Source organism: Bactrocera neohumeralis, chromosome 5 (genome assembly GCF_024586455.1).
Source record: "Bactrocera neohumeralis isolate Rockhampton chromosome 5, APGP_CSIRO_Bneo_wtdbg2-racon-allhic-juicebox.fasta_v2, whole genome shotgun sequence".
NCBI lineage: Eukaryota > Metazoa > Arthropoda > Insecta > Diptera > Tephritidae > Bactrocera > Bactrocera neohumeralis.
In genome coordinates, this window is record NC_065922.1 from 67,921,449 (window position 1) to 67,949,150 (window position 27,702).

Sequence of the window (27,702 nt, forward strand, 5' to 3'; positions counted from 1 at the left end):
GCGATGAACGCCTAGATTAATAGATGTTAATTTAATATTGTACCAAATGATGGTAAAATTGCATTTCATTATTTTATAGGAATGATTTTTATGCAGTTTCCTGAGCAACACTCAGTCTGTATTGACCGAAAAAAGTAAGCATATATTATTAGTTTGCTGACGACTAAATAAATATTTTAGAGTACTTGCATAACCATAAGGTGCAGTGCGTATGAGCAACATTTTCGTTCATTAGTAGTAGGCAATAAAATTTAATAACTCATACGTAGTGGTGCACCACAAATTGGACGGAATTATACAAATGTGGCATTTATTACGTTAAATTTATGCAAATAAATTAAGTATTTTCGTTGGCAAGGACTTTTTACGTAATTTGAAGTTAAGATATAATCACTTTTGAGCACAAAATTTAAATTGCTGGAAAATACAAAAAGAAAAAAGAAAAAATGTAAAATATAATATAATGAGAAAATTCTTGAAATTAATAAATATAATAAGATAAGATAAGATAATAAGATAAATAATAATAAGAGGTGAAAAAATTCAAACAATTATATTAAATGTAAAATATTTTTTTATATTATTTAGAAAATAATAAAATATATAAAATATTATATTATGTGAACAAAAAAATGTATAATGTACTTTTAAAAGCATAAGACACGAGATAAAAAGAAATTGCTTTTGTGAGTCAGCAAAAATCGAATTTTAGTAATATTTTGTACTTTTCATCACACAATCAGCAAATTTGTATTTTTCTTGCAATAAAATCATTATTCTACTCTTAGTTTAATTGGTATTTTTAAAAAACACAAATTATAATCACATGAAAAATTTATTAAAAATTGAAAAAAAAAACATTGTGCTTGAAACCTTCGAAAGAACTCGGCTTTTTTCACAATGAATATATTTATATAATAATAAAGTTTTGTAATATATATAATTTCACAATTAAAAAAAAGTATTTAACTACATTTCAAATTGCAAAAAGTAGTATTTTGAATATGATATTATTCTTTTTTGCATAAAAATGCAAACGAATGTGAATAGCTGCTTAAGTTAATTTACTTCTTGCATTTGTGTAATATTTTATTTTATTTTTTTTTTGACTAAAGAGTTTTTAAATCAAACATTTTTTCTTTATTAATTTAAAATTTTCTATCAAATTTTATTTTTCAATCAGAACATTTCAATCAAAAAACAAAAAAAATAAAAAGTTTTTTAACTTCATGCATTAATGTAATATTTTCAATAAAAAAAAAGAATTCTTAAATCAAACATTTTTTTTCATTAATTTAAAATATTTCATCAAAATTTTTATCAATCAAAATTTTTTTTATCCATCAAAAAATTTTTTTTTTATCAATCAAAATTTTTTTATCAATCAACATTTTTTTACCAATCAAAATTTTTTTAACAATCAAAATTTTTTTAATAATTAAAAATTGTTTTCATTAATATGCATTTTTCCATAAAAAAATTTTTTCGATCATAACTATTCAATCAAAAAAATAGTTTTCAATCAAAAAATCAAAAAAATAAAAAAAAAGAATTTTTAAATCAAACATTTTTTGTTCATTAATTTAAAATTTTTTTTTAATTAGAACTTATCAATCAAAAAATCAAAAAAAAAGAAAAATTGTTTTACTTCATGCATTTATGTAATATTTTGTTTTATTTTTTTGTTTTGATTAAATATTTTCAACTATTTTTTTACCAATCAAAATTTTTGTCGGTAAAATTTTTTTTAACAATTAAAATTTTTTATCAATCAAATTTTTTTTATTAATATAAATTTTTTCTATCAAAAAATTTTTTCAATCATAACTATTCAATCAAAAAAATAGTTTTCAATCAAAAAATTAAAAAAATATTTTCAATAAGAAAATAAAAAGTTTGTTACCTTTTGCATTTATGTAATATTTTATTTTGTTTTACTTTATTTTATTTTTTTTATTTTAATTTTTAATTTTTGTTTTGATTAAAAACTTTTTCAATCAAAAATATTTTTGTATTCATTTAAAATTTTCTATCAAAAAAAAATTTTGTTTTCAATCAGAACAATTCAATAAGAAAATATTTTTCAATCAAAAAACCAAGAAAAATGTCGAATAAAAAATAAAAAGTTTTTTACTTCTTGCATTTATGTAATATTTTTTTTATTTTTTTATTTTTTTATTTTTTTTTTATTTTTTTTTCTTTATTTATTTTTTTTTTTTTTTTGTTTTGTTTAAAAATTTTTCTATGAGAAATTAAAGAATATACCTTGCAGCTGCCACATGAACTATTTCAAACAACGTTTCATATTTATGCGTGTATGACACTGCTCATAAAAACACAAATTGTCACTTATGCAGCTGTCTTTGCTTAGCCATTTATTTATTTATTGCATTATACTTGCATCTGTGCGCTCACGCTGTCACTTAAATTCAATAAAAAGCTTTTTTAATTCTTCATATTTCTTTTTCACAAGAAAAAATAATATTTTTCGAGATTCTTTTTTCGTTTTTATTGCCTCCATTTATGCATTGTCCTTTTATATAAATATGTGTGTGTATTGGTATGTCTGTATTATAATTTTTTATTTGTTCATGTGCGTATTTAATTGCGCACACGCAACTCGCAATACATTTTGCATTATATTTTGTTGTGCGCCATTTGCCTTTGTATGACTGCGTACAAAAGTGCACACACAAGCGCATACACGTCTACACAGCAGCATTGTTATAAAGTATTTCTTGATTGTTCACATTGTTGCTGCAGTTGTGCGCGCACACTTTACCCTCTGCGACGGCGCATATTTGCGCATACTATTACACTCATTGTAGCAACATTTATTGTTATTACTGCGTACGCACACCCGCCTGCGCTACCTGCGCCGCATCCACGGCAGCGCAACGGCGAAATTGCTCATCAGCGCCACACTTAGGTCTGCAGTTATAATATTCACTGTTTTATTGTTTTTTGTTTTGTGTGTGTGCGTGTGTTTTGTTATTTGTTTAGTCGCTTTACTATTAATATTTGATAAATGGATTTTTTTGCATTTATATGCGCTTTGTTTGCCGTTTTGTGGCAGTTGTGTTTGTGTATATTGCTTTTGTGCTATAATTAGAATTTATGACTGGTCTCTTTTATTGTGGAAGCAATGCTGCAAGCAGGCAGGCTGTGTGTTTTTGATAAAATTTAAATGTTTTTGTGTGTGATAATATTTAACAAAAAATTAAAGTATCTTAAAAATTAGAGAAACATATTATTTTTTTAATCAAATTCTTAAGCAATGTCTTTAATATGCTCTAATACCACATTTTAGTGGTATATTTTCAGAGTACAAAAAGTGTTACGCTATAGTAACATTTAACAATGTAGTGCTCATAATAATTATAAAAATTAACTGGTCTTAAAAAAATTAGAGAAACATATTTTTATAAAGCAAAATAATCTTAGAACTTAATAATTATCATATATTGAACAATGCTAAGACCTAAATTTATTTGAAGACGGAGTTACAGCTCAACCAAAAATTCTGCAAATAGCTATCAACTCATCTTTAGCCTCTCTATTACATATACCACGCTATTATTTAATATTATACGAAAATCAAAAAGGCTTTGATAAGCCAAAAATAAATATATGAATTTTGAATTCAATTATAGAAAATGTATTATATCTTAAAGATAACGGTGAAAGTATACACATTTGAACTTCCTTAACTCGAACTTCTATAACTCAAAGTTCTCCATAACTCGAACTCTTGAATTCACAATAAAACTCAAATTTCGTACAAAGTTCTTTCCATAATTCAAAGTCTCTTTTACTCCAACTTTTCTTTGTGGATTATGGTGACTCGAGTTAGGAAAGTTCAGCTATATTTCCTATTCATATTTTTTGTTTAAATAATTTTTATATAATGAAATGTAGAAGTGTATATTTTCTGTACCGATAATATGTGGACAGGCCTCGATAAATAGCAATCTTATTTTTTTAAAGAAATTTTTCTAAATAGATGGTAATTCTGTTCCACAATGAAATATTTTATATTGATGTTGCTATAAGTATTGGTTGGAGAAGAAAAAATCATAAGGTGTAACTTTTATCATTAATGTTTTTTAAATAGGTGGCAATTCTGTTCACAAATGTTTCCGTTTTATTAATACCATTGATGAAAGAAATAAATAATGATATTTAAAATTAATTTTTTTTAATTAGATGGCAACCTTCCACGCAACCTTTCTTCAATGAACTTTTTTTTACTAAAAATACTTATGGTACCATTGCAAAAAAAATATATTTAATGATGGTTAAATATATTCGATGAAAAAGGTGGCAACTCTGTTTTAATTATTTTTCCGACTAACTGTTCTCAAACACATATTTAAATATCTTCCTTCCAGTGTGTAAGCTATTTTACACGTTGTTAGTTGGAAATGGTATAATCTTAGGTAAAAGCAACTCTATTTTGTTGCTATTAACAAGCCGAAAATATCGTTCAAAAATGTCTGAAGCCTGAAATTGTTCAATTAATTACTTTTTTGTGCTCACATCGTTGGAACGGAGTTAAAGGAGATATATACATAGCTAAACGCTCAATTTTCTATTCATGAAGGTGTGGCAACTCTGGATAATATACATTATTAATTTATCAGTTCTGAAATATTGGCGGAGTTTTCCTACTTAAGTCTTTGCTAATTTTAGCACTTGTACTTACTACATTTTATGTTTCAGACATGTGACAACTCTCAAATTTCATATCATAGTTGCTCAAATTTATAAAATCTCTTCGAGTTGCTTTTAAAAAGGTAGAAAAAACTAACTGGGTATTTGAGATGTAGCACTCCTGTGGAGTGCGCTGCGTATGAGTAATATTTTGTTGGACCGAAACTGCTCTGATATGTTTTGGTAACTCATACGCCATGTAATACTCTGGAATATTCATAATTATGATAATTATAATTAAGACTAAACATATTGGATGTTTTCACTTTTGATTTTTTTTCATTGAACTGAAATTGTTCTCACAGTTTTTGGTAACTCATACGCCATGTTATTCTCAGAAATATTCGCAAATAAGAACAAATATATTACATTTTTTCACTTTTTTCATTTAAGGAGTAATTTTTTGTGATGTTATTTTAAAATGTAATAATGGTATTTCGCCCTCACACACATACTGTTCTGACTGCCTATTAAGAAGAGGTAGTTTTGTACTTTTCTAGTTAAAAGTATACTTTCATGACACTTCCAACCTTTATTTTTTCATAAAACTGTTTATTTTCGATTTTTCCATTATATTCAATATCCAAGCAGTAAATTTATTTGGCAGATAATTTCCGTTAGTTGTTTCCACGTATTTCGTGACACTTGACTGACGGCTGTCAAAAAATTTATAGATTCCTTAAATGTTCTTCATATTTTCATATTTATTTCAGTTTAAACTTACAGACAACCCCGACTAACAGCGAAAGCTATCGAATATACATATATGCAACCTAGCCTAAAAAACTAATAAATAACAGTTTCGACATGCAAAAAGCGGGTTATTATTTGTAGCATGTATGCATACCAAATGGCAAAATAAAAAAAATCCAAAGGAAAGAACAGCAACTTTATTTGCGCTTTTTTCCGCACACAATTTTCGTCAAACAAAAAAATTCATTATTTCACTTTGCTTTGTTTCAGCCATTTCCATTATGTGCGCCAACAGCAAAGTTTTTTCATTAAAAGATACTTGCCTGTATTGACAGTTATCTATACGAAAACTTGTGCTGCCAAATTACAGGCAGTAAATATTTACGAATTTCCTATCCCTCCTGTTTGTTGGACAAATGTCTAATAAATTTCTCTTTTTTGACGCAACTTAGTTTCAATATAAGTTTTTACATAGGTATTGCTACAACTTATTTACGCAATTTTTTTGCATACTTACCACCCCACTAGTTTGCACTTTTGGAAAAAAAAATTATTTTAGTAAAAGTCAATTCTATAAAAAATAGTAAAAATATTTTTTTATTCAAAATGTTTACAATTATCAACTTCTATTATTGTATGTGAACTTTTTATTTATAACTGTACTTTTTCAGACAGAAATTAATTATTATGCTTTCATTTTTTATCTGCATTGCAGGTTTCCTTTCATGGGACGTCGGTGATTGTCACGTCGATTTGGAGGAGGAATTGAATACGATCACGCAACACGCACCAGAGGGAGAGGAAGCTCGTCACGGTAAGTCTGATTTACATAATTAGACTACATATGATAAAATATATGAGGAAGAAATTAAAAAAAAAAAATTACTGCAGATTACCAATTCTATTTTTTTTTGATTCTGACAAAATGGTTATAAAATATAAATAAAATGGGGTATTGAAATTATGGTATAAGAATATTTATTTTGTTTAATTTTTTTATCATGTTTTATTCTTTAAGTAAGGCAATTTTAGATTTTTTTTTTAATTTTTTATTATATATTTCATTATCTAAAATTCTCGATTTAAACAAAAAATATAAAATATGACAATATTTTTGCTATATATGAGTGAAGTAAACCGAATTCGGAACTTCAGCTTTATAAAAAAAATCAATTACCCCATAACAATGAACTCAGGTATACCAGTGCGTATGGATGACCGAGTTCAAGAGCGCACTTTCAGCTAACCAAAATGTTGCGTATACGCACTACTTCACATTAGAATTTTATTCCAAATGTAAATTATTACTTAATGAGTTAAGTTTGTTTTAGCAGTAAATACGCATTAATTAATGGGGTATGGCAGTGCGTATGAGTTATGAAATCTAGAATAACACTTTCAACTAGCTAAAAGTGTTGCTCATACGCACTGTACAATTCATTCCAGGTACATTTTTCTTTTTTAAAATAATTGGATATAATAAGTTTAAAGATATTTTGACGCCTTTAATTTTAATAAAAAAATAAGGGGTGTGTAAAATATTTCCTATAAATTGTAAATATATTATTATAAATTTTATAAATTTTGTACTAAATCAGTATGCGTTACGTGCATTTACTTTTTAATGTCAGCAATAGCAAGACATTGGGTTTATTAATATAAATAAATGCACTGTTTTTATTCCTATTGTATTTATTTGATCAGAAAAGCTTAATAATGGCGTTTCGTTTGAAGTTTTTCTCATATAATATCCCCAAATATCAACTCCAGTAGCCATATAGAGACCTTATTTTGACAGTAGACACAACTACATGTCTGATGATCTTACATATTATTATTCTAAAGCAAATTTTGTTTCATATTTTCTGCTTCTAAAACCTCTAATATTTGTGCATTTTTGTATGACGAGTGTAATAAAAATATTATACAATTATTAAAAATCAATTATTTAAGAAACTCGAAGTAAATAATGTTAAGATCTACCTTCATTTGCCCTTAGTATCCAGTATTGACTACAAAAAAAAATTTTGCTCTTTCTTAGTGCCGAAATGGATAGCAAAATGGTCAGTTATGGGTGGTACAATGGGTTAGATAACAATTTTGCTCTTCTCCGTTTAATATTGCTTCAAAATGTGCTAAGATTTTAAACTAAACTTGTCAGAGCTAAAAGTTTTGATATACTTTTTTTTATTAAAAAATTCGCTAAAAGTGAGTTTTTCAACCGGAACTGGAGTTTTTAGCTATAATAAAATAATACTTACAATTTTATCCCCGAGATGATATGAAAGGGCTTTAATGGAGTCGGGGTCAAAATTGGACGATAGTCGTGGCACCGCTCACTTTCAGATGAAAACACATATCTTGGACCGATTTCAACCAAATTTGGAATGCGACATTCCGGCTGAGATTTTTATGTTACAGTGTAAAAATGGGCAAAATCGGGCTACAGCCACGCCTACCTCCTATATAACACATTTTTAAATTCTGTTTGAAACCATGTGTACCACTTTATAACTAAAAATTGCGTAAATCGAACCCAAAATGTGCAAGCTCCTAAGTCCTGAATAAGTGGATCCAGTGCTTATAGTTGACTTTTTACCAAAAAAATCGATCACTATTTGAAATATATAACGTAATTTCCGAGAGAATCCTTTCCTGATATTAGTATGTTTGTGTGCTACAAATGGGTTGAATCGGGTCAATACTTCCCTCACCACCCATATGCCTAATATAAAGATTTTGGAACTTCCAGGTGACTTTATACTGCACACTTACATATATCGGCGTATATATCGATCGTGTTTTTCTTAATAATGTATAACTGAAGGTACTTCCTTGGCTATAATCTAAGTTGCAAGAGTATAAAATGTTCAGTTATACGATATTATTAGATATTCCTTATATTTTTTTTTAATAATTTTTTGTATTTATTTTTTTATATTTTTCCATTTATCATCTTTTTTCTTTTTTAAAAATATATTGTATTATAATTAATTTCTTTCTTTGTAATTACTATTTTTTAAATTTTTTTAATTACTTATTTATTTATTTTTAAATTATTCTTATTTTTTAATCGTATATACTTTATATGTTTTTATTTTTACGTAATTTTTTTCTCTTACATCTTTCAGTTGTCAATTTTATTTTTTCCCACATACTTCCTTAAGCGCTTTTAATACACGCCATGAAAATGCTTTTGAACTCTGTTGACACTTTTAATCCGAGCGTAACGCGAGAATTTCCACCAAATGCGCACACTTGACGCTATGAAAATGCAGATTTCGCACAGTTTCATACACATACTATAGAATTCTGCAAACATGAAGCTTGCTCTACACCTGCTGACTGCTTGTACAGTTATATGCAGGTGGCTCCCTGAACCCAACCCACAGTTTTGAGCACTGAGCGTGCTTGACCACGGGCTTAAATATTAAGCGCATACTCATTCATGCCTTCATATTTATTTTCGTATGTGGGTGTATGCTTGTATATGTATGTCTGCCTTTGTGCGCATTATGCCATTTCCTTTGCCATATTTTCATGTCTACCCATTTTCTGAAAATTTTTAACATTTTCCTACATGTTTCCACACCTTTTGCAATACCTCTACAGCCGTTTATTACATTTTACTTCAACCCTTTTCCGTTCCATTGTCGTTTTCTCATTTTCTCCATTTCCTATTTGCAATATACTATTTTCACCGAAACACACAAGCATACATATTTTATGCTTCTAGGAAATTTCATTTTATTTTTTTTATGTTTTTTTTTTAAATAATTTTTCTCTTTTCTCATATTACTTGGCGCATAATAAAATTAAAATTACCACAGCGTAAATAGTTGGCAAGCTAATATGCCTGAGTGACCATGTGGAAGGCATTAAAAAGTACAGCCGTGCGCATGTGTATGCGTCCGAGCGCATATTTTTGTATATTTAGTTTTCAAATGAGTATGCTTTTATGATTATGGCGCGTACGTAAAGCATAAGCACAGGTCGTAGCGCACTTGAAAAGCATACACACATATTTAGACCGTTACAAGCCCACATATGGCACTTAAATGGCTCTTGATGGCTGACGTGACTCAGCCAGAAATAATTTAGTTTTACTGCACTTTTATATATTTGCGCTTATGTGTAAGAATTTCATATATTTTGGGTACAAAAAAATAAAAATATGTCTGAATATGTACCCTTTATTTTCCCCAACCATGACAAAGCTACGACAGATGTTGCGAGAGCTCAATTATGAAAAATAAAATAATTCAAAGTCGTTCCAGTCTTTTTAACTTTAAATTCCCACATTTGTATTGGACTTAATCATTTGTCCATTCATTATAATGGACTTAAAGTCCTTCTGCGATTGTATAATTATTACAGGACTTAATTGTACAGTTCAAGTTAGATATGGAGTCATCACTATAGGTAAATAGATGTACATATATATACTTTATTTTGTTAAGTGAGATCTCTCAATGGGTAATCAGCGGTAGTACCTCAGCTAACCTGGATCGGTCTATGTAAAAACGTTACTAGCTACACAACCTCCATTTGCCTACACAAAATCGACACACCTTAACAGCTTGAGAGTTATAGGAGGTACAGATGGCGCTCTGCTCAGATATTTCACATGCGTGCGTATGAGCTTCTAAATGTGTTTTGGTGGCAATTGAGACATTTTAGCATCACAAGTAAACACTTTCTAACTATAGTAGACTAATTTTGAAATATTTATAGACTTCTAATAGTGCTTAGATAACTGCAGGGTTCATACAGCAAATATTATGGAGTAATTAACTTATTAAAGGGTTAAGTGCAACTATGCACGTGGATTTTCTATAATTAATACTAGAATAAACCGTAGCTCAAGAATTGAAAATGATCTTAAAAATTGTTCTCGGTTAAAAAGATAGTAGAGATAGAATGAAATACGAGGTTAGTGACGGATGACAAATTTTAAATAAGAAAAAAATATTTATAAAATTTCGAAAATTGTTTTTGAGAAACGTACAGTGAAAATATATAATATATAAAATTTAAAAATACTCTTAAAAGCTTTTCAATTATTTTTAAGAAATTAAAAGTAAATTTTTTTCCAAAATTTAAATATAATTATAAACTATTTAATTATAAAGTTAAAATTAAAATTAATTTTGAAAGCAACCGGCTCGAAATGAGCTATATGAAATATTTAGGAAAATAATTTTCACAATAATATTTTATAAACAAATAATATTAATAATATCTACATATATATTAATATTAAAAAATATGAAGTTCAAAACATTAAAAAAAGAGCATAAAATTTTTCGCTATAAATCTAAAAAATGCTTATTGAAAAGTTGAAATTTTAAATTTTAATATTTAATAAAAATAATTTATTTTGCAATAGCTATAAACTTTGAAAAAATAATAAAAGTTACAATCTAAAATAAAATTTCAATATATGTACATATATTTGTGAGAAAAACAAATTCAAAATTCTTAAAAATCAAAGAAAAGTTATTTTGCAATAGTTATAAGTTTCGTAATAAATGCAAAATATATAAAATAAATTAAAATTTGTACACTTATTTTTAAAAATATGTATGTAATATTCAAAATTTTAAAAAATCAAAAAACTAATTTTATTTTGCAATAGTTAAAAATTGTGAAAAAATTTAAGAGTTATAACATAAAATAAAATTTCATATGTATTTTCAAAAAAATTTAAACATCAAAATTTTAAAAAATCGAAAAAACAAATTTTGCAGTAGTTTGAAATGACAAAAAAATTTTAAAAATGTAATATACAATAAAACTTGTATACTTATTTTTGGGGAAAAAAATAGTAAATTTCAAAATATTACATTTTTTTAACAACCATATATAGCGTAAATTTGTAAAACAAAAACAGGGTTTTTAATCAAAAGAAATAAATTTGGAAATATTATAAACAACGAAATATTTTAAAAGTAAAAAAATGCTATCGAAAACTTGAAATTTTTATTTTATTAAAAAAATTTATTTTGCAATTGTTATACATTTCGAAAAAGTTTTAAAAATTATAATATAAAATAAAATTTTATATTAATTTTTGTAAAAAAATAAAAATTTAAAAATTTGTAAAAAAAAAACAGAAAATTGAACCATATAAATTTTATTATAAATACCAAAACATTTGATAAATCAAAAACAGCATATTGCCATTTCAGCAAAAGTTTGAAATTTATATTTAATAAAAAAAAAATTGATTTTCTTTATTGCATTTTTAGAAAAAAAAATCAAATTTTATTTTGCAATAGTTGTAAATTTCGCAAAAATTTTCATATATAATAAAATTAAATAAAATTAAAATTTTACGAAAATCACTGATTTTAAAAGATTAAAAAAAAATCAAAAAACAGCAAGAAATGGTGTTATATAAATTAAAAAAAATGACATTAAAAACTATACTTATTTGACAAATGTGTTTTCAAAATATTATTTCGATAACTCGAAATTAATATAATACCAAAAAATTAAAAAAAAAATCAAAAATTTTAAAATTTAAATTAATTTAAAAGAAATTTAAGACTTTTAAAGTTTTAAAAAATCGAGATGCTGTCCTCAATTTTTCTATACAAATTTCTAAGGAAATGCTAACACAAAATTAATTTAAAAATTTTAATTTCACAATCTTTCAAAATTAAATAAATATAAAATTTTCAAAAAGCAGTTATTTTCAATTGCATACTTGACCTTCTAGCTGCTGCTGGAAAAATGTCGAGGCAATTAAAGGCTTTTATAAAACCATTTGAACCACAAACAATTTAGCTGCTTTTATTTAATGAGCGCTTGCTGCTATATGTACATGAGTATGTGTGTGCGTGTGTGATATATAATTTGAGGCACCTTGACTTAATGGCATTTGCACCTGCACTTACCATAGAAAGAAAATACGGCGGGCTTATGCAAGCTTTTGGCATTATGGCATTTAAATGAGTTAAGCGCAACAACCAGAAAAGGGAGCAACAACAATAAAATTACAACAATAAAGAGCGCAGGATGTCAGCTAAACAGACTGCTGGCTAAATAGTTGGTTGGCGGGCAGGTTTTTAATTTATTTTATTTTTATTTTATTTATTTTATTTTATTTTATTTTATTTTATTTTTTTTTTTTTTTTATTTTTTTTTTTTTTATTTTTTGCCATGCTTACACATGCAAAAAACTTCTTCCCGCACACTTGTGCTGTAAAAATAAGCTTGGCATGTGTGTAACATGCTAATAATGCCAGGCACTTGAGCTACTCGTTAGCCCTTTCGCGTGCGTTAATGCAGCTGTATGTGTATGTGTGCTTGATGCATTAACAGTTATGCGGCGCACGTGAAATATTCGTGCAAATAGTGGCATACCACACGCATACTAATGCATTTTCGCTGCATGTTTTACATGCAAAAAATTGCCGCGCATGTGTATGTGTGCATTTACGGCCGCGAAATTATAATTACTTCGTTTAACGCTTGGCATATGTTAAACTTTTCGCAAAAATATATAAAAACTGCAAGCACACACACACAAAAAGGTTTCGAATTTCGCATTTGCCAGCTATTCGCTCAAATTTCATTTGCTTTTCTCGCATAATCGTTTTTGCTTGCCGCGCCCATTCAATTTTTTTTCCAGCGTAGCCGGCACTGAAGCGCCACTTGCCTCCTGGACCGGCACTCGTGCATAAAAGGCGCAAATTTCATTTAATTTTATTGCCAAATTCTACTTTTTCGGTTTACTCTTCACATGGTAATGCCTGTTTGTGGCAATCCATCCTAAGCACACACCTCTTACACACACATGTACGAATATTTTGTCTACTCATCTCACTATTTCTATCATAATATTTTAGCGACTTTTACTAGCATCTCCATTTGCCTAAGTGTGCTTCAGTTTAGCTACAGAAATGTTTGCTCACAGCACTTGAGCTTTGAAGCTCATATGCTCTTGCACTTAAGGGCACAAGTGCCTGAGCTTAAAGCGCCGAAAATGTGCAGTTTTTGCAAGGAATAAGAAGCGTTATGTTTAAATGTGATAGACATGATGAAAGGCGGTCTCTCAAAGGCAGAGATACGAGATCCGTAGAAATAGAAAATGAGAGCCATAGATCACTGGCAGAAAATTCTATCCCGAAAGCTTTTAACTTCTCAGATTAGCATACAAAGATACACAGGTGCGCATTCAGTCTATAAAAAAAAGTTGAATCTCTCATAGGACTCTGGACTGTGATGGAAAATCAGACTGTATTAGAATTAAGGAAGCAGCTACACTTCACTGGCAAAAAAAATGTACCTGAAAGCTTTTCAGATCGGCTCATAAGCTCTTCTGCTCTCTGCTTGGCTTGTTGAACTTAGTAATTTCAATAATTTTGATTTTGAGTTGGGCTTCACAACTCATGCTGAGGTAAGTTACCAACTAAGCCGATGTCAAAAAAAACCGTTAAACTTAAAAGAAATCGGGAGATGCCTCTTTTAACTGTTTAATAATTTTTTCTTCTTCTTTAGAATACTAATGCTAAGCTGAAAGCTTACATTTAGATATTTATCAATTAAGTTCCTTCAAAACTGTAACTAAATAGTAACCTATTTTCTAACCAGAACTGAGCAATATATCTACCAAACTAGCCTAATTTATACCTTTACTTTCTTCTTCTTCTTAATTGGCGTAGACACCGCTTACGCGATTATAGCCGAGCTAACAACAGCGCGCCAGTCGTTTCTCCTTTTCGCTACGTGGCGCCAATTGGATATTCCAAGCGTAGCCAGGTCCTTCTCCACTTGGTCCTTCCAACGGAGTGGAGGTCTTCCTCTTCCTCTGCTTCCCCCGGCGGGTACAGCGTCGAATACTTTCAGAGCTGGAGTGTTTTCGTCCATCCGGAAAACATGACCTAGCCAGCGTAGCCGCTGTCTTTTAATTCGCTGAACTATGTCAATGTCGTCGTATATCTCGTACAGCTCATCGTTCCATCGAATGCGATATTCGCCGTGGCCAACGCGCAAAGGACCATAAATCTTTCGCAGAACTTTTCTCTCGAAAACTCGCAATGTCGACTCATCAGTTGTTGACATCGTCCAAGCCTCTGCACCATATAGCAGGACGGGAATTATGAGCGACTTATAGAGTTTGGCTTTTGTTCGTCGAGAGAGGACTTTACTTTTCAATTGCCTACTCAGTCCGAAGTAGCACCTGTTGGCAAGAGCAATCCTGCGTTGGATTTCCAGGCTGACATTGTTGGTGGTGTTAATACTGGTTCCTAAATAGACGAAATTATCTACAACTTCAAAGTTATGACTGTCAACAGTGACGTGAGTGCCAAGTCGCGAGTGCGACGACTGTTTGTTTGATGACAGGAGATATTTCGTCTTGCCCTCGTTCACTGCCAGACCCATTTGTTTTGCTTCCTTGTCTAGTCTGGAGAAAGCAGAACTAACGGCGCGGGTGTTAAGGCCGATGATATCAATATCATCAGCATACGCCAGCAGCTGTACACTCTTATAAAAGATGGTACCTTCTCTACTAAGTTCTGCAGCTCGAACTATTTTCTCCAGAAGCAGGTTGAAAAAGTCACACGATAGGGAATCGCCTTGTCTGAAACCTCGTTTGGTATCGAACGGCTCGGAGAGGTCCTTCCCGATTCTGACGGAGCTCTTCGTGTTGCTCAGAGTCAGTTTACACAGCCGTATTAGTTTTGCGGGGATACCAAATTCAGACATCGCGGCATAGAGGCAGCTCCTTTTCGTGCTGTCGAAAGCAGCTTTGAAATCGACGAAGAGGTGGTGTGTGTCGATTCTCCTTTCACGGGTCTTTTCCAAGATTTGGCGCATGGTGAATATCTGGTCGGTTGTTGATTTTCCAGGTCTAAAGCCACACTGATAAGGTCCAATCAGTTTGTTGACGGTGGGCTTTAATCTTTCACTCAATACGCTCGATAGAACCTTATATGCGATGTTGAGGAGGCTAATCCCACGGTAGTTGGCGCAGATTGCGGGGTCTCCTTTTTTATGGATTGGGCATAGCACACTTAAATTCCAAAATCGTTATCTTTCGTCCGACCATATTTTACAAAGAAGCTGATGCATGCACCTTATCAGTTCTTCGCCGCCGTGTTTGAATAGCTCGGCCGGCAATCCGTCGGCCCCTTCCGCTTTGTTGTTCTTCAGGCGGGCAACTGCTATTCGAACTTCTTCATGGTCGGGCAATGGAACGTCTGCTCCATTGTCACTCAGTGTTCCCTCCATAATTTAAGTATGCTCTGGGCATCGGTCACTAGATCACCTTTGGGGGTTCTACAAGAGTTGCTCCGGTCTTGAAACCTTCTGTAAGCCGCCGCATTTTTTCGTAGAATTTTCGAGCATTACCCCTGTCGGCCAGCTTATCAAGCTCTTCATACTTTGCCTTAAGGATAAAAACAACTCAAAAATAGCATTGCCTTTGAGCCACAAGACAATAAAATACGAGACAAAATTAGTTTATATAAAGGGGATTATTTAATGAAATTCCCCTGCCGTCAATAACATAAAGCTCAATCTCATGGTTGCTATTCTACTCTTCTATTAGCATCTGACTTAAGTTTCTTAAAAATTTTCCCAAAAGAAAGATTTCTTCATCAACCCAAAAAAATTTACTAAGAGTTATAAGATCCCGGTGGCTCCGCTGCCGCAATTGAGAGACATCTGTCTACAGCCGGCGGATACAAGGAAATATCTAGGGCTCATCCTGGATAAGAAGCCAAATATCGAAGAGAGAGCAAAAAGGCATCAATTGCATATATTGCTTTAAAGGAGCCATTGGCAAAAGATGGGGTCTCTCTCACCGAAAGTGGTCCTCTGGCTCTACGACACCATGGTCAAGCCCATTATTTTCTATAGAGTCTTAATGTGGTGGAGGGCTTTAGAAAATACCCCACTTACAAAGAATTTCGACAGCGTTCAACGAGCGGCGCTCATCAGTGTGGTGCACTAAGGTCCTTTCTAACCATAGCACTTATCGCCATCTTGTACATTGTGCCCGTTGACATCGTTGGAAGTTGTATGGCTGCAAAGGTTACTATCAGACTCATATAGTCTGAGTTCCTAAAAGTACAGGTATCTGAACACTCGGATATCCTGACACACTTTGACTTCATACCGGATCACTTGGATCATGTAGTCGCCAAACCGAACTCTGACGGTTCCTTCTTTGCCCATAAACAAACGAGGGAGTTGTGGGAAGCCGTTGGGGGAGAGGGGCAGTGAGCTTCTTTACGAATGGATCAAAGCTTGGGGGAAACGTTGGTGGAGGAGCTTACTATCAGGAACTCTCTATCAACTCCAGCTTCAGACTGCCTGACTACTGCAGTGTCGTCCGAACCGAGGTTGAAGCCATTAAAGTAGTAGTAGTTCTGCTGCTCCGGAGTGCTGCCTCCTTCAGAGAAGTGACCATTCACTTTTATCTGAGTGAATGCCGATACTAGACTTGGGCTCATTAACAGTGCATCCAGCGTTGGTCAAGAAGTACCTAAACTCGCTATCAATAACATCGAATGTCTTTGGGATAAGACTGGTAAACGTGGCGGGCCATGACAAAATCGCAGGAAATTGCAAAACTGATAAGCCACCAAAAAAAGGTCGGTGCTTCCGTATCCTACTACTATATAGCAGGGCTTCGCGGAAGCTAGGCCAGCACTGGACCACCGTCGGTACATGCGCTGTTTTGGCCCAAGATCGACCGCAAGAGATATAATGATCTCTTTGCCCTCAGCAAGGCTAGCCTGTTCCTAGTTATAGGGCTTTTAACAGGCCATTGCGCTATAGGCGTCCATGTTGTAAAGTAGGGTATCTTACCAGACGCCTTTTGCAGAAGCTATTTGGAAGAAGATGAGGTGGAAACAACTCAACACTTCCTTCTTGACTGTCCCGCGTTTGGATAGGTCAAGACTTAAGCACTTGGGAGCGCATACCTTCAGACATCCCACCGCAAGAAATGTTCACACTTTTGCGTCAAAAAAGTTCCTTCAATATCCCCACTTAATTCCACACTAACTGAATTTTCACGTAAACTCATTTACACAGCATTGCCAAGCAGAGGCAATCATGCCAAATATTGTCTTGCACTACTCGCATGCATGGAAATTTTAAACAACAACTAACTTGCTCAATAAGTTCAATTTGTGTGCAATCAACGTAACGCTTGTCCTTGTGTCAAGCACACAGCAACGATACTGAGGAAACAGGCAAACCGTTCTGCAGAGGCATACCTACAGGCGCACATGCATGTCCGGCTTGTTTGTTTGCATACATGTTTAGCAGCGTTGCCGAGAGTTTACATGTAAATGCTATTGACATTTAACGCATCAAAGAATGCCAATAAAGACCACGCACACTAACAACATTGCGTGGAATGGGTGTGGACTAGAGTGTTGAAAATTTAAAGGGTGCTTGTAGTGGCTCTGCGTGTATTTATATAACAGTATGCTTTTGAAAAGCAGGCAGTAATGGTTTACAGAGTTGTTATATTTTTTAAATTATTTTCGTTAACATTATTATTTTTTTTGTTTGTTTGTTGTTGAAGTTTCTGCCACTCACCACAACACACTTGTGCCGCGGACTGCAGTAAAATGCTGAAATTGATTTACAATGCAAATTTATTGCAACATAAAAACAAAAACAAATATTATACATACTATGCATATAACTGTGAATATATACATATTTACCATTCGAGTAAGTGGTTTAGCTTTATTGTTGTTGGTGTGCGTTAACAACTTAAATGTTTTGCATGCATTATGCATACGCATTGACAACACTGCTGCTAACAACCGTCCGTCTGTTGTTCAAGTATGCAAACAGCTGTTGGCAAACAATTGTCAATAACGAAGACATTGCTGAGGAGCACTGGACTGGTTGTGGGTATTATGCAAAATAAAAGCTGCTAAAGGAGAAGTGCTGAGAGCTTTAACAAATAGTACACTTAAAATACAAATTGCATTACAAATACATACATATATCGCAGATGAGTTTATAATATTTTTGTACTTACTTAAAAAAAACGAGTTGCCACAGTTTTCAATTAAAAAAAGTATTTACAACAAATTTGATAATAATATATTTAAGGTTATTCATAAAATATCAAGCTTTAATAGAAATAGCAAATTTGGAGAGATGCCACCTGAACAAAATGTGTTCATAGAAAAAAATTTTATTATGAAGAAAGCCAATAGTGATATATTTAAAAGCGAACTTTATTAGAAATAAAAAAAAAATTTGAGAGTTGCCACCTGAAACAAATTTGTTCATTAAAATAAAATTTTAATATGAAGATAGTACAAGCAAACTTTAATAGAAAAAAAATTCTTTGAGAGGTTGCCACCCAAAAAGTGTATACGAAGTGTATACGAAATAGCCATAGTATACACTATGTACATATGTATGTACAATGTACATGCATTGTATGTAGAAGAAACTTAAAAAAAAAATGTTTTGGAGAGTTGCCACCTGAAAAAAATTTGTGCATAGTCACAAATTTTACCATGAAGGCAGCCAAAAACGTATATATGTATGTATGTACATTAGAGTGATTAAAAAAAAAATTTTTTTTTTTCGTTTGGTACTCTTAAAAATAGGTTCCTAGACACCTCTAAGAAAGCCTCTCTCTTTTTTGAATCACTCTAATGTATGTACATATGTAAGTAGATATGTACATAAAAGCAAACATTAGTCGAACAAATTTTCTTTGAGGGGTTGCCACCTGAAAAATTTTATATAAAGTATGCAAAAAGGGATATACTAAGTACATACATATGTATGTATGCAAAAGAAAACTTTTACAAAAAATTTGTCGGAGTTGCCACCTGAGCAAAATATTTTCTACTAAATTTTGCTATGAAGATTGCCAATGAACTTTGTGAAAGCAAACTTCAATAGAAGCACCAAATTTGGAGAGTTGCCACCTGAACAAAATTTGTTCAGGATAAAATAATTGTGCAAAGTATAGTTATTTAGTTTAGAAATATTATTAACTTACGAAAAAATTGTAAGAGTTAATCTTTTTTTAAATAAAATGTCAATTTTGTAACAACTTGAGCGAGCGAGAAATTTCAACAAGGTTGCCAGCCTTTAACTTATTGTCCGAAGGCCAACACACAAATTCATAACAAAATGTTATGAAACACTGCACAAACCATAATATAAAAATTTAATTTAGGTGTTGCCACTTGAAAAAGTTGTTAAAATTTACTTATAAATCTAAAACTTTATAATAAAGTGTGCACAGAAAACCATAATTTTATTGGCAAATTTAAAAGAGCAAGAAGTATGAACAGGGTTGCCACCTTTCAACCTATTTACTGAAAACCGATTTACTAATTAAATTAAAATTTTAATGAAACTCTGTAGAGACGTGAATTATATTTAACTTGGTTGTAAAAAAAATTAAGAGTTGCCACCTGAAAAATTTTTGTTCAAACTGCATGCTAAATATCAAACTTTGTAATAAAGTTTGCGCAGAAACGTTAGTTTTATTGACAATATTAAATGAGATAGAAGTTTACACAGTGTTGCCACCTTTCAACTCATTGTCTAAAAGCTGGTGTGAAATGTTATTGAAAATTAGTAGGGTACTTTGAACAGATATGAACTATATTTCATTTTAATGTACGAAGAGCTGAAGAGTTGCCACCTGAAACAATTTTTTTTCCAAATATAAAAAATAATTAGTAGAAAACTTCTGGCAACGTACAAAATAAAAACGCAGCAGAAGTACCATCTTTCAACAAAAAAAATGAAAAAAATTTAACAAAAAATTATGAAACACTAGAGAAACCAGACTAAAACATTTTTAGTAGAAACATAAATTTCTCTGAATTACTAAAAAGTAAACCCTTTGTCAAGTAGTGTGAAAGAAAAGAAATAGAAAGCCCCATATAATAACTATGATAACAATACCAACAACTTATAACGCTTTGTTGCTAAACGGTTTATTAAAAAATGCCGTTACATGTATTAATAAACTCCCAACAACCACAGCAAACAAATAAAAGTGACATGAAAAAAGTTTGACAGGCAACGTTGCACTCAGTCGACAGCTTTGTGCGGCTGACCTGACCGCGTAGGCCACAGAACTATGCAGAATATTGCATATTTATTTGTTTTTAGCAGCAAAGGCTTTTCCGTTGTGCTAGTGACAGGAGCGCGCACAAAACATCAGCAACAACAACAAACAAATTTAAAACTAACAAAGTGAGAATTCGCAAAAAGCTGCGTGGAAAAAGGTGTTTAAGCGCAAACGCCAGTTAAGTGCAACGGCGCGAATTTTTCGCACACTTCTTTAACCTTTGATAGCGCTGAATTTGCGGCAAAAGTTTGCCTTTTTGGCATACACAGTCATGGGAAAAAGTGTTTATGAGGCGTTTCTGCGTGGAACCAAAACGGTACAGCGTTGATTTTTCGCTTGTTCTGTTAGCATATACAAATAGGATATATAAGAATATGTTTTCATGGTTGCCAATAAAAGTTAATAGTTTGTACAAACAAAAGAGGAGTTAAAAAATACATGACGTCCTTAGTGCTGCCCAAATTATTTGTAGAGTCACGTAATCTCCAACCTGAATTTAATATCTCTACATGAACGATCATACTAAATGACTGTTCTTGTTGTTATTTTACTGGCATAAAATATCTTCCAAAAAGAATTAATTGGAATATATGTTTTGAGGATATGTTTTTCTCGATATCTCGAAGTTTCGGATATACCAGTTATCTGAAAGTAAATGGTTTAGTAATTTTGTAGTCCTAGTGAAAAAATTTCGTTATATCAAACGACCTTTATGCCTGTTTTGAATTCACCTCTGACTCACCCAAATCTAAAAATAGTCAAGAACTGAACCAGAAAATTGTAGAAAATCCGAGACTGAAATCTTTTCTATTCCAATAACCTGAACGTGGATGGCTTGAAATTTTCCAGCTTCTAACAGAGTCATAAAAAATGCAGTTCTTCTTAGCAAATGCCTTATTTTTCTCTTTTCAATTCACATCGAACTCACAGCCAACTAAAAATAGCTAAGAACTGAACCAGGAAATTTCAGAAAATGTTTATGTTAGAGAAAGTGATTTTCGATCCTAAACTGAAATCTTGTTTATTCCAGTAACCTGAACGTGAATGCTTGGCAAATTTTTAAACATCTAAAGTTACTACCAGAATTACAAACAAAGCTTTTCTCTTTTGCAAATGCCTTTTTTATTTTTTTTAAATTCACCTCGAGCTCACATCCATCAAAAATAGCCAAGAACTGAACCAAGTGAGTTTCATAAAAATTGTTTGGTACCGCACATACAATTTCGATCAATAATTTAAATGTAAAGAATTAGAAGCAACTTTTCTGAGAAAATGTCTTTCTATTAAAAAAATATTTTTTTTTTAGTTTTTAACTAGTGTTTTCAATCCGTAAACCAATACAGCATTAAAGTGCGAGTGAAAGCTTTTCTATAAATACTTTTTCTTGTAGAAAGTCTTTCTTTCTCTAATTTAAAGTTTAAACATAAATCGAATTAAAACCGAGTAAGGCTAAAGCTAATTAATTTTTTGAAAGCTATATAATATTGAAAATTATTTTTGTAAAATAGTTCAGGCTCAAGCCCTTGGAGCATAAGTCAATATCTGAACCAATTAAGTTTAAAATATCAGCCATTTATGCAAGTAATTTTCGGGAAATTTTTCAGCTTGTGGGCATAAGTATCTGAGAAAATATATATATTTCACATCAAGAATAATTTACGTATTTTATTTTTGTACTTATCTGGGACCCATACCTATTTAATTATTTCTGTACTCATCTGGGAACCAAACCAATTGAGTATTATCCGTGACATACCAATAAGGCATTAAATCTTATTTTTGATTACTCACTTTTTTAAAGACTTCAACATTAGTCTCCACTTCGAATTGTTGTCGACAAGCTTTCACTTTAAGCTCCAACATTTCAACACTTTTGCACTTATACCAATACAAACTAATGCTTATTTGTGTCGTTGAGTGCCACGCAGAAGACACACTAATGTGATTTCAATAAACTTGTCAATCAAAGCGATATAATGAAACATCTGCAGGACATTGTTGCAGGCAGGCTTGTACAATGCCGCAACATTGTCGACAACAAAGGCAACTATAGAAAGCAGTTGCATACATGTATATGTTTCACTGTACAATACTTGCCTTGCAAGCGACATAATGTAGGAAATATTGTATGCCATAATCGAAATATCCTTGAGAATCGCAGTTGACATGTGTCAATTATTTGTTATTGCATACGCAACAGGCGCACTAGCTAGCAAACGCACAATTGTTGGATAGCCGGCAACAAAGAAATATGCTTACAATACGTTTAGAGTTTGCTGATGCCACAATGTGTTGCATACACTTACGACTTTTTGAATACATACACTCATATCCAAACACACACTTCATTTACCATATTGGTTTAGCATACATGTAGGCGCTCAGCTAAGAAACCTCACCTCAGGCAACGATTTCCGCTTGGAAATCGTAGTGAAACTATTGACACATGTACATTAAATACCGTTTACAGTGTGCTGTCAATCTCTGTTGTGTGTGTGTGTGTGAAAAAGAGAGGTATAAACAAAGTAATCGCGGTGAAGTGATGCGAGAAATGATATTCGAAAAGTGATATTCAGTAGACTTGTCATTACGCGTATTAAATTTTGGTATTGTTAGCGCTGCTTTGCATTAGTAAGAGTATATATATATATATATATATATGTTTGTAAGTTAGTAACTGATTTATGCGCAGTAATCATAATAATCGGCGACATGTTGCGGCGCTTTATAACAAATTGTAAATATTTTTTTGCCGAAGTACTAAAAGCAAAAACGACAAAGAATATCTATATATAGATATACAGTTATAAATGCATATATATGTGTATCTCTATGTTGTATATACTACATATAATCAGAAATATAAGTACATATATAAGTTAGAGATAAGAAAGTACGCCAAATTTTCCGCAAATTTTGGCAATATTAATATGGAAGCTTATCATATTTCCAACGAAAAATTGCTAGTGTGCCATATAAATACAATATATTTGTATAACATATGAATATATTGTATTATTTATATGGTACACTTATACATATGTACTACATACCATAATATTGATATTATTTACTCTGTTCATAATATCTTTATATGAAATTAATTGTAGGAGTTATATTTTTCCTGAAAATATTAAATGATAATTTTTTTATGAAATGAAAATAAAATAGCAAAAAATTGCAAGTACTGTTAGTGCTTACAGTAAAACGAAAAAGTGTGATAGAAAAGAGTAATGAGCAAATAATTGCACGGATATCACATTTTCTGTACCTAAATGTAGGCTACTATGTGTTATACATACATTTCTCTGAAGTGAGATATATGTACATATTTTCATAATATGCTCTACCACTATAGTACATTTGAAGTTAAACATAGAAATACTTCATCCCAAAACTATACTATTTTTTTCTTAGAATTGAAATATATAAGAGCTAGTATATTTTGTTGCGGGAAAACTTAAAATATGGCCTTAAATAATATTTATCACTAGAAATAAAATAATAAGAAATACATTCTTAAAATACAATTCATTTTGTGTCGATAATACCTCCTGAAAATATGCTTCTTGTAGGAGCTGGTACTTTTTGTTCCAGGGATATTTGAAATGTAGTCTTTGATAATATTTCTCTCTGGAAATAAAACATATAAGAAATGCATCTTTAAACTTTACCTCATTTTGTGTTAATAATGCCTCCTAAAACTATACTTCTTTTTTCTAAGAGTTGGAATATATGGGAGCTTGTATATTTTGTTGAAGGGAAACAATTGGTAAATATCTACTATAATAATTTTTAGCTGAAAATTAAATGTAAATCAAGTTCCAAGTTTGTTTTGTCTTTGCTACAGTGTAAGAAGCCCCAATATTCCGCTGACGTAAGACGTTGCTAAGTTGTATGTTTTAGTTTTACCCGCAAATGTAGTATAAATGTACACACCTTTAAAAGTTAGATATGTTGCAAATACCGTACGAAGCTATATTTTTTAGAACTAAAATATAGTTAAAGAACTCCGTAATATTCTATCTTCTCTGAACTAGACTATGACGATATGATGTGTCTTGAAAATACCCCACATAATTTCACTTACCTTTTCCTAAAACATATTGGAAAATTTTGCCTAACACTATATTAAACTAGGTTTTTAAAAGGAAACTGATAGAAACCTTTAATATTTTACTAACAAAAATATCAGTTAACGTTATATAAATATTATAACCCCTAAAACTATACTTCTCTTTTTTAACAACTAGATTACCAGGCAGCGAATACAATTTGCTAAAGTTAAGTATTTTGGAATTACCTCCTAGAATTATATTTTTTTATGAAACATATTATATATTTCGTTAAAATTAAACTGATTATAAGAAGTCTAATAAACTTCACTAATGGAATGTCTTAGAAAAAGTCTCAAAAACTCCACTAACAGAATATCTTAGAAATTTCCACTTTTTTAAATGATTTTAAGTCCATAAGATATCCTTATTCTGCGAAAATGCAATATATTAAAAATATTTCCTAAAACTAAACCTTCTTCGAGTATAGCTGAATCATCTGAGAGAACACTAATAGCTATAAAAAATATCTATATTCAACTCACACTCCTTTATATAAATGTAGACGTTATATTCTTTCTATACTTCTCTTTTGTATGTCCTAAAGTATTTGAATGAGACGAAGTGAAATGTTTTGAAAATGTCTCCAAGAAGTATACTTACATTTTCCTGAAACATACTGCTTTAAAATGAAACTGATTGAAAATAGTTTCCAAAGTTCTACAATCGAAAAAGCCATTTAAAACTACAAATATTTTTATATTCAAAAATATTCTGCCACACTTTACGAAAAAGAAATGTATTAAAAATACCTTCTAAAACTCTGAAAAGCAAAACAAATGGGTCTGGCAGTGAACGGGGGCAAGACGAAATATAGGTCATGTTGTCCGAATGGACGAAAACACTCCAGTTGTGAAAGTATTTGACGCAGTACCCGCCGGGGGAAGCAGAGGAAGAGGAATACCTCCACTCCGTTGGAATGACCAAGTGGTTTTTTATAATATTGGATTATACTAAATTTTATAAAAATGCGAAAAATTAGTCAAATACATATTTTGAAAGTCTGGAAAACCTTTGAACTTATCTTTCATGTAAAGATTCTACATTTTGATCAACATAAATACATAAAAGAAAAATCCATTAAAAATAAATACTAAAATAATTATTTAAATGCTCAAGCAATCTACGTTCTGTGCTCGATGCTTCGCCGGAATCAAAATTACATTAACAATAAAAACGCGAAATCATTCGACGAACTTTTCTTCTTACATAATTTCAAAAATTCGCTTTTCATTCGAATTCACTTTTTTGATTTTATGCTTTATTCCATGAATACAAAATGACATCAAATAATTATTATCGCTGGTCACAGTTGGTTAAGTTGTAATATTATAATTATAATTGCACATTTCAACTTTATGTAATTTATCGCACTTTATGGTTCTCGTGTTTTTATTAACATATTATGCTTCGTTCGCTGCTTAATGAACCGAACATGCTGATAAGCGCTTACGTTATATATACATACGTAAACCTGTAGCAAAATATATCAATTTATATGGAAATTTCCTTCAATTGACAGAAAATTAGTTTTGGTTGCTTGCTGCAATAAGCATTTAAACTGAAATTCAATAAAACTCAGCTGTTACAAAAAAATTAATAATGTGATAGTATCAGACCTGAAAGGAATAATATAATTGGCATATATGTAATTTTCTTTTTCACTACTGTACGCTTTTTAGCGACAAAACATCTCCACTAAAACAATGTAGTGAGCTCAATATGACATTTAGACAATTAAGAGCATGTCAACCATTAAACCAATAATTTTTCTCAATTCAACTCTTGATTGTTTTTACTTTTCCACTAATTGTGTTCAATTTAAGCCCTAATTGTTTATAATTTTTTGTGTAATAGAGCAATTAATTAATGACCTTCCTCTTGCCTTATAATATTTTTCAGTTGAGCCATAATTGTTTTCAAACCATCATAAAATTTAGCAGTTACTAAATGCTTTCAATTAAGAGCTACTTAGCCAGTCACTGCGATTATTTGAATTCCTAACTCTTTTTAATTTAACTTAGTTTATATTTATAAATAATTGGCAATTAAAGCATGAAAAAGCCTCAAAATTCTCTTTAATAAGTAAATAGCTGTTGACTCGTTATAAAAAGAAATCGCCGTCAAACGCCGTCAAACGCCAGTTGTTCAGACCAGAAAGGTTTCCAACATTTGTTAACCAAAATACAATTTTCAACCAAATTTATTTCCAGAGAGTTTTAAACTAATAATTATTTCAACTAAATTTCGTGCTTTTAAGTGAGTGAATTAACATACCAATTGCCTCAGCTAATTAAGTCTCCCTGAAATGTTGTTTTCGTGTTCTTCTAGTATGAGTATCGATTACAAATTTAGACTGTTTTGTATACAATGAACTTAATGTACTCTAAATTTGCCACGAAGTTTTTAAAACATAGAAGGAAACGTTGGAGGTCCTATAAAATATATGTATAAATGATAAGCTAAGTCGATTTAGCCACATCCGTCTTTTTATACGGGAACTAGTTGTTCAGCTTTTGAGATATTAAAGTGAAATTTTGCACCCGTGCTTTTCTCTTCAAGAAGCTACACATTTGTCGGAATCACCGATATCAGATCCCTATAGCATATAGCTGTCATACAAACTGAACGGTCAAAATTAAGTTCCTTTTAGGAAAAAGTTGTCATTTGCAGAGATAGCTGCACGAAATTTTGCAGGGATTACCGCATGAAAAATTAATGCAATATCCCAAGAAATTGTACAGCTCGGACTACTATAGCATATAGCTGTCATGCACACTGTGCAATCGGTATCTAGTGCTTGTATGGAAAACTTTTTCATTTGCCCAGATATCCTTTCGAAATTAGGCATGGGCTATTGTTTGAGGCACCACTGCAATCTCAGATAATTTTCAGATGAGACCATTGTAGCATATAGCTGCCGTACAAACTGACTGGTCAAAATAAAGTTCTTGTAAGGAATCCTTTGTATATGTGAAAGTTGTTATAGCTTTTATGTAACCGAGATTAATGTTTTTTTTCGTTTATATAACATTATATTGTCATATTTGACAATGAGAAGCCCATGCATAATCCCCTACCTCTTTT

General features: G+C 31.1%; 1 protein-coding gene across 1 annotated transcript in view; it reads left to right on the forward strand.

Annotated features, from left to right (window-relative positions):
- The window catches only part of LOC126759352 (microtubule-associated protein futsch), a 216,069-nt gene that overhangs the window by 134,059 nt on the left and 54,308 nt on the right, over positions 1-27,702 (forward strand). Inside the window, 1 exon segment of the mRNA XM_050474087.1 lies at positions 6,122-6,220. Within this exon segment, the coding sequence (XP_050330044.1) occupies positions 6,122-6,220 (99 nt within the window).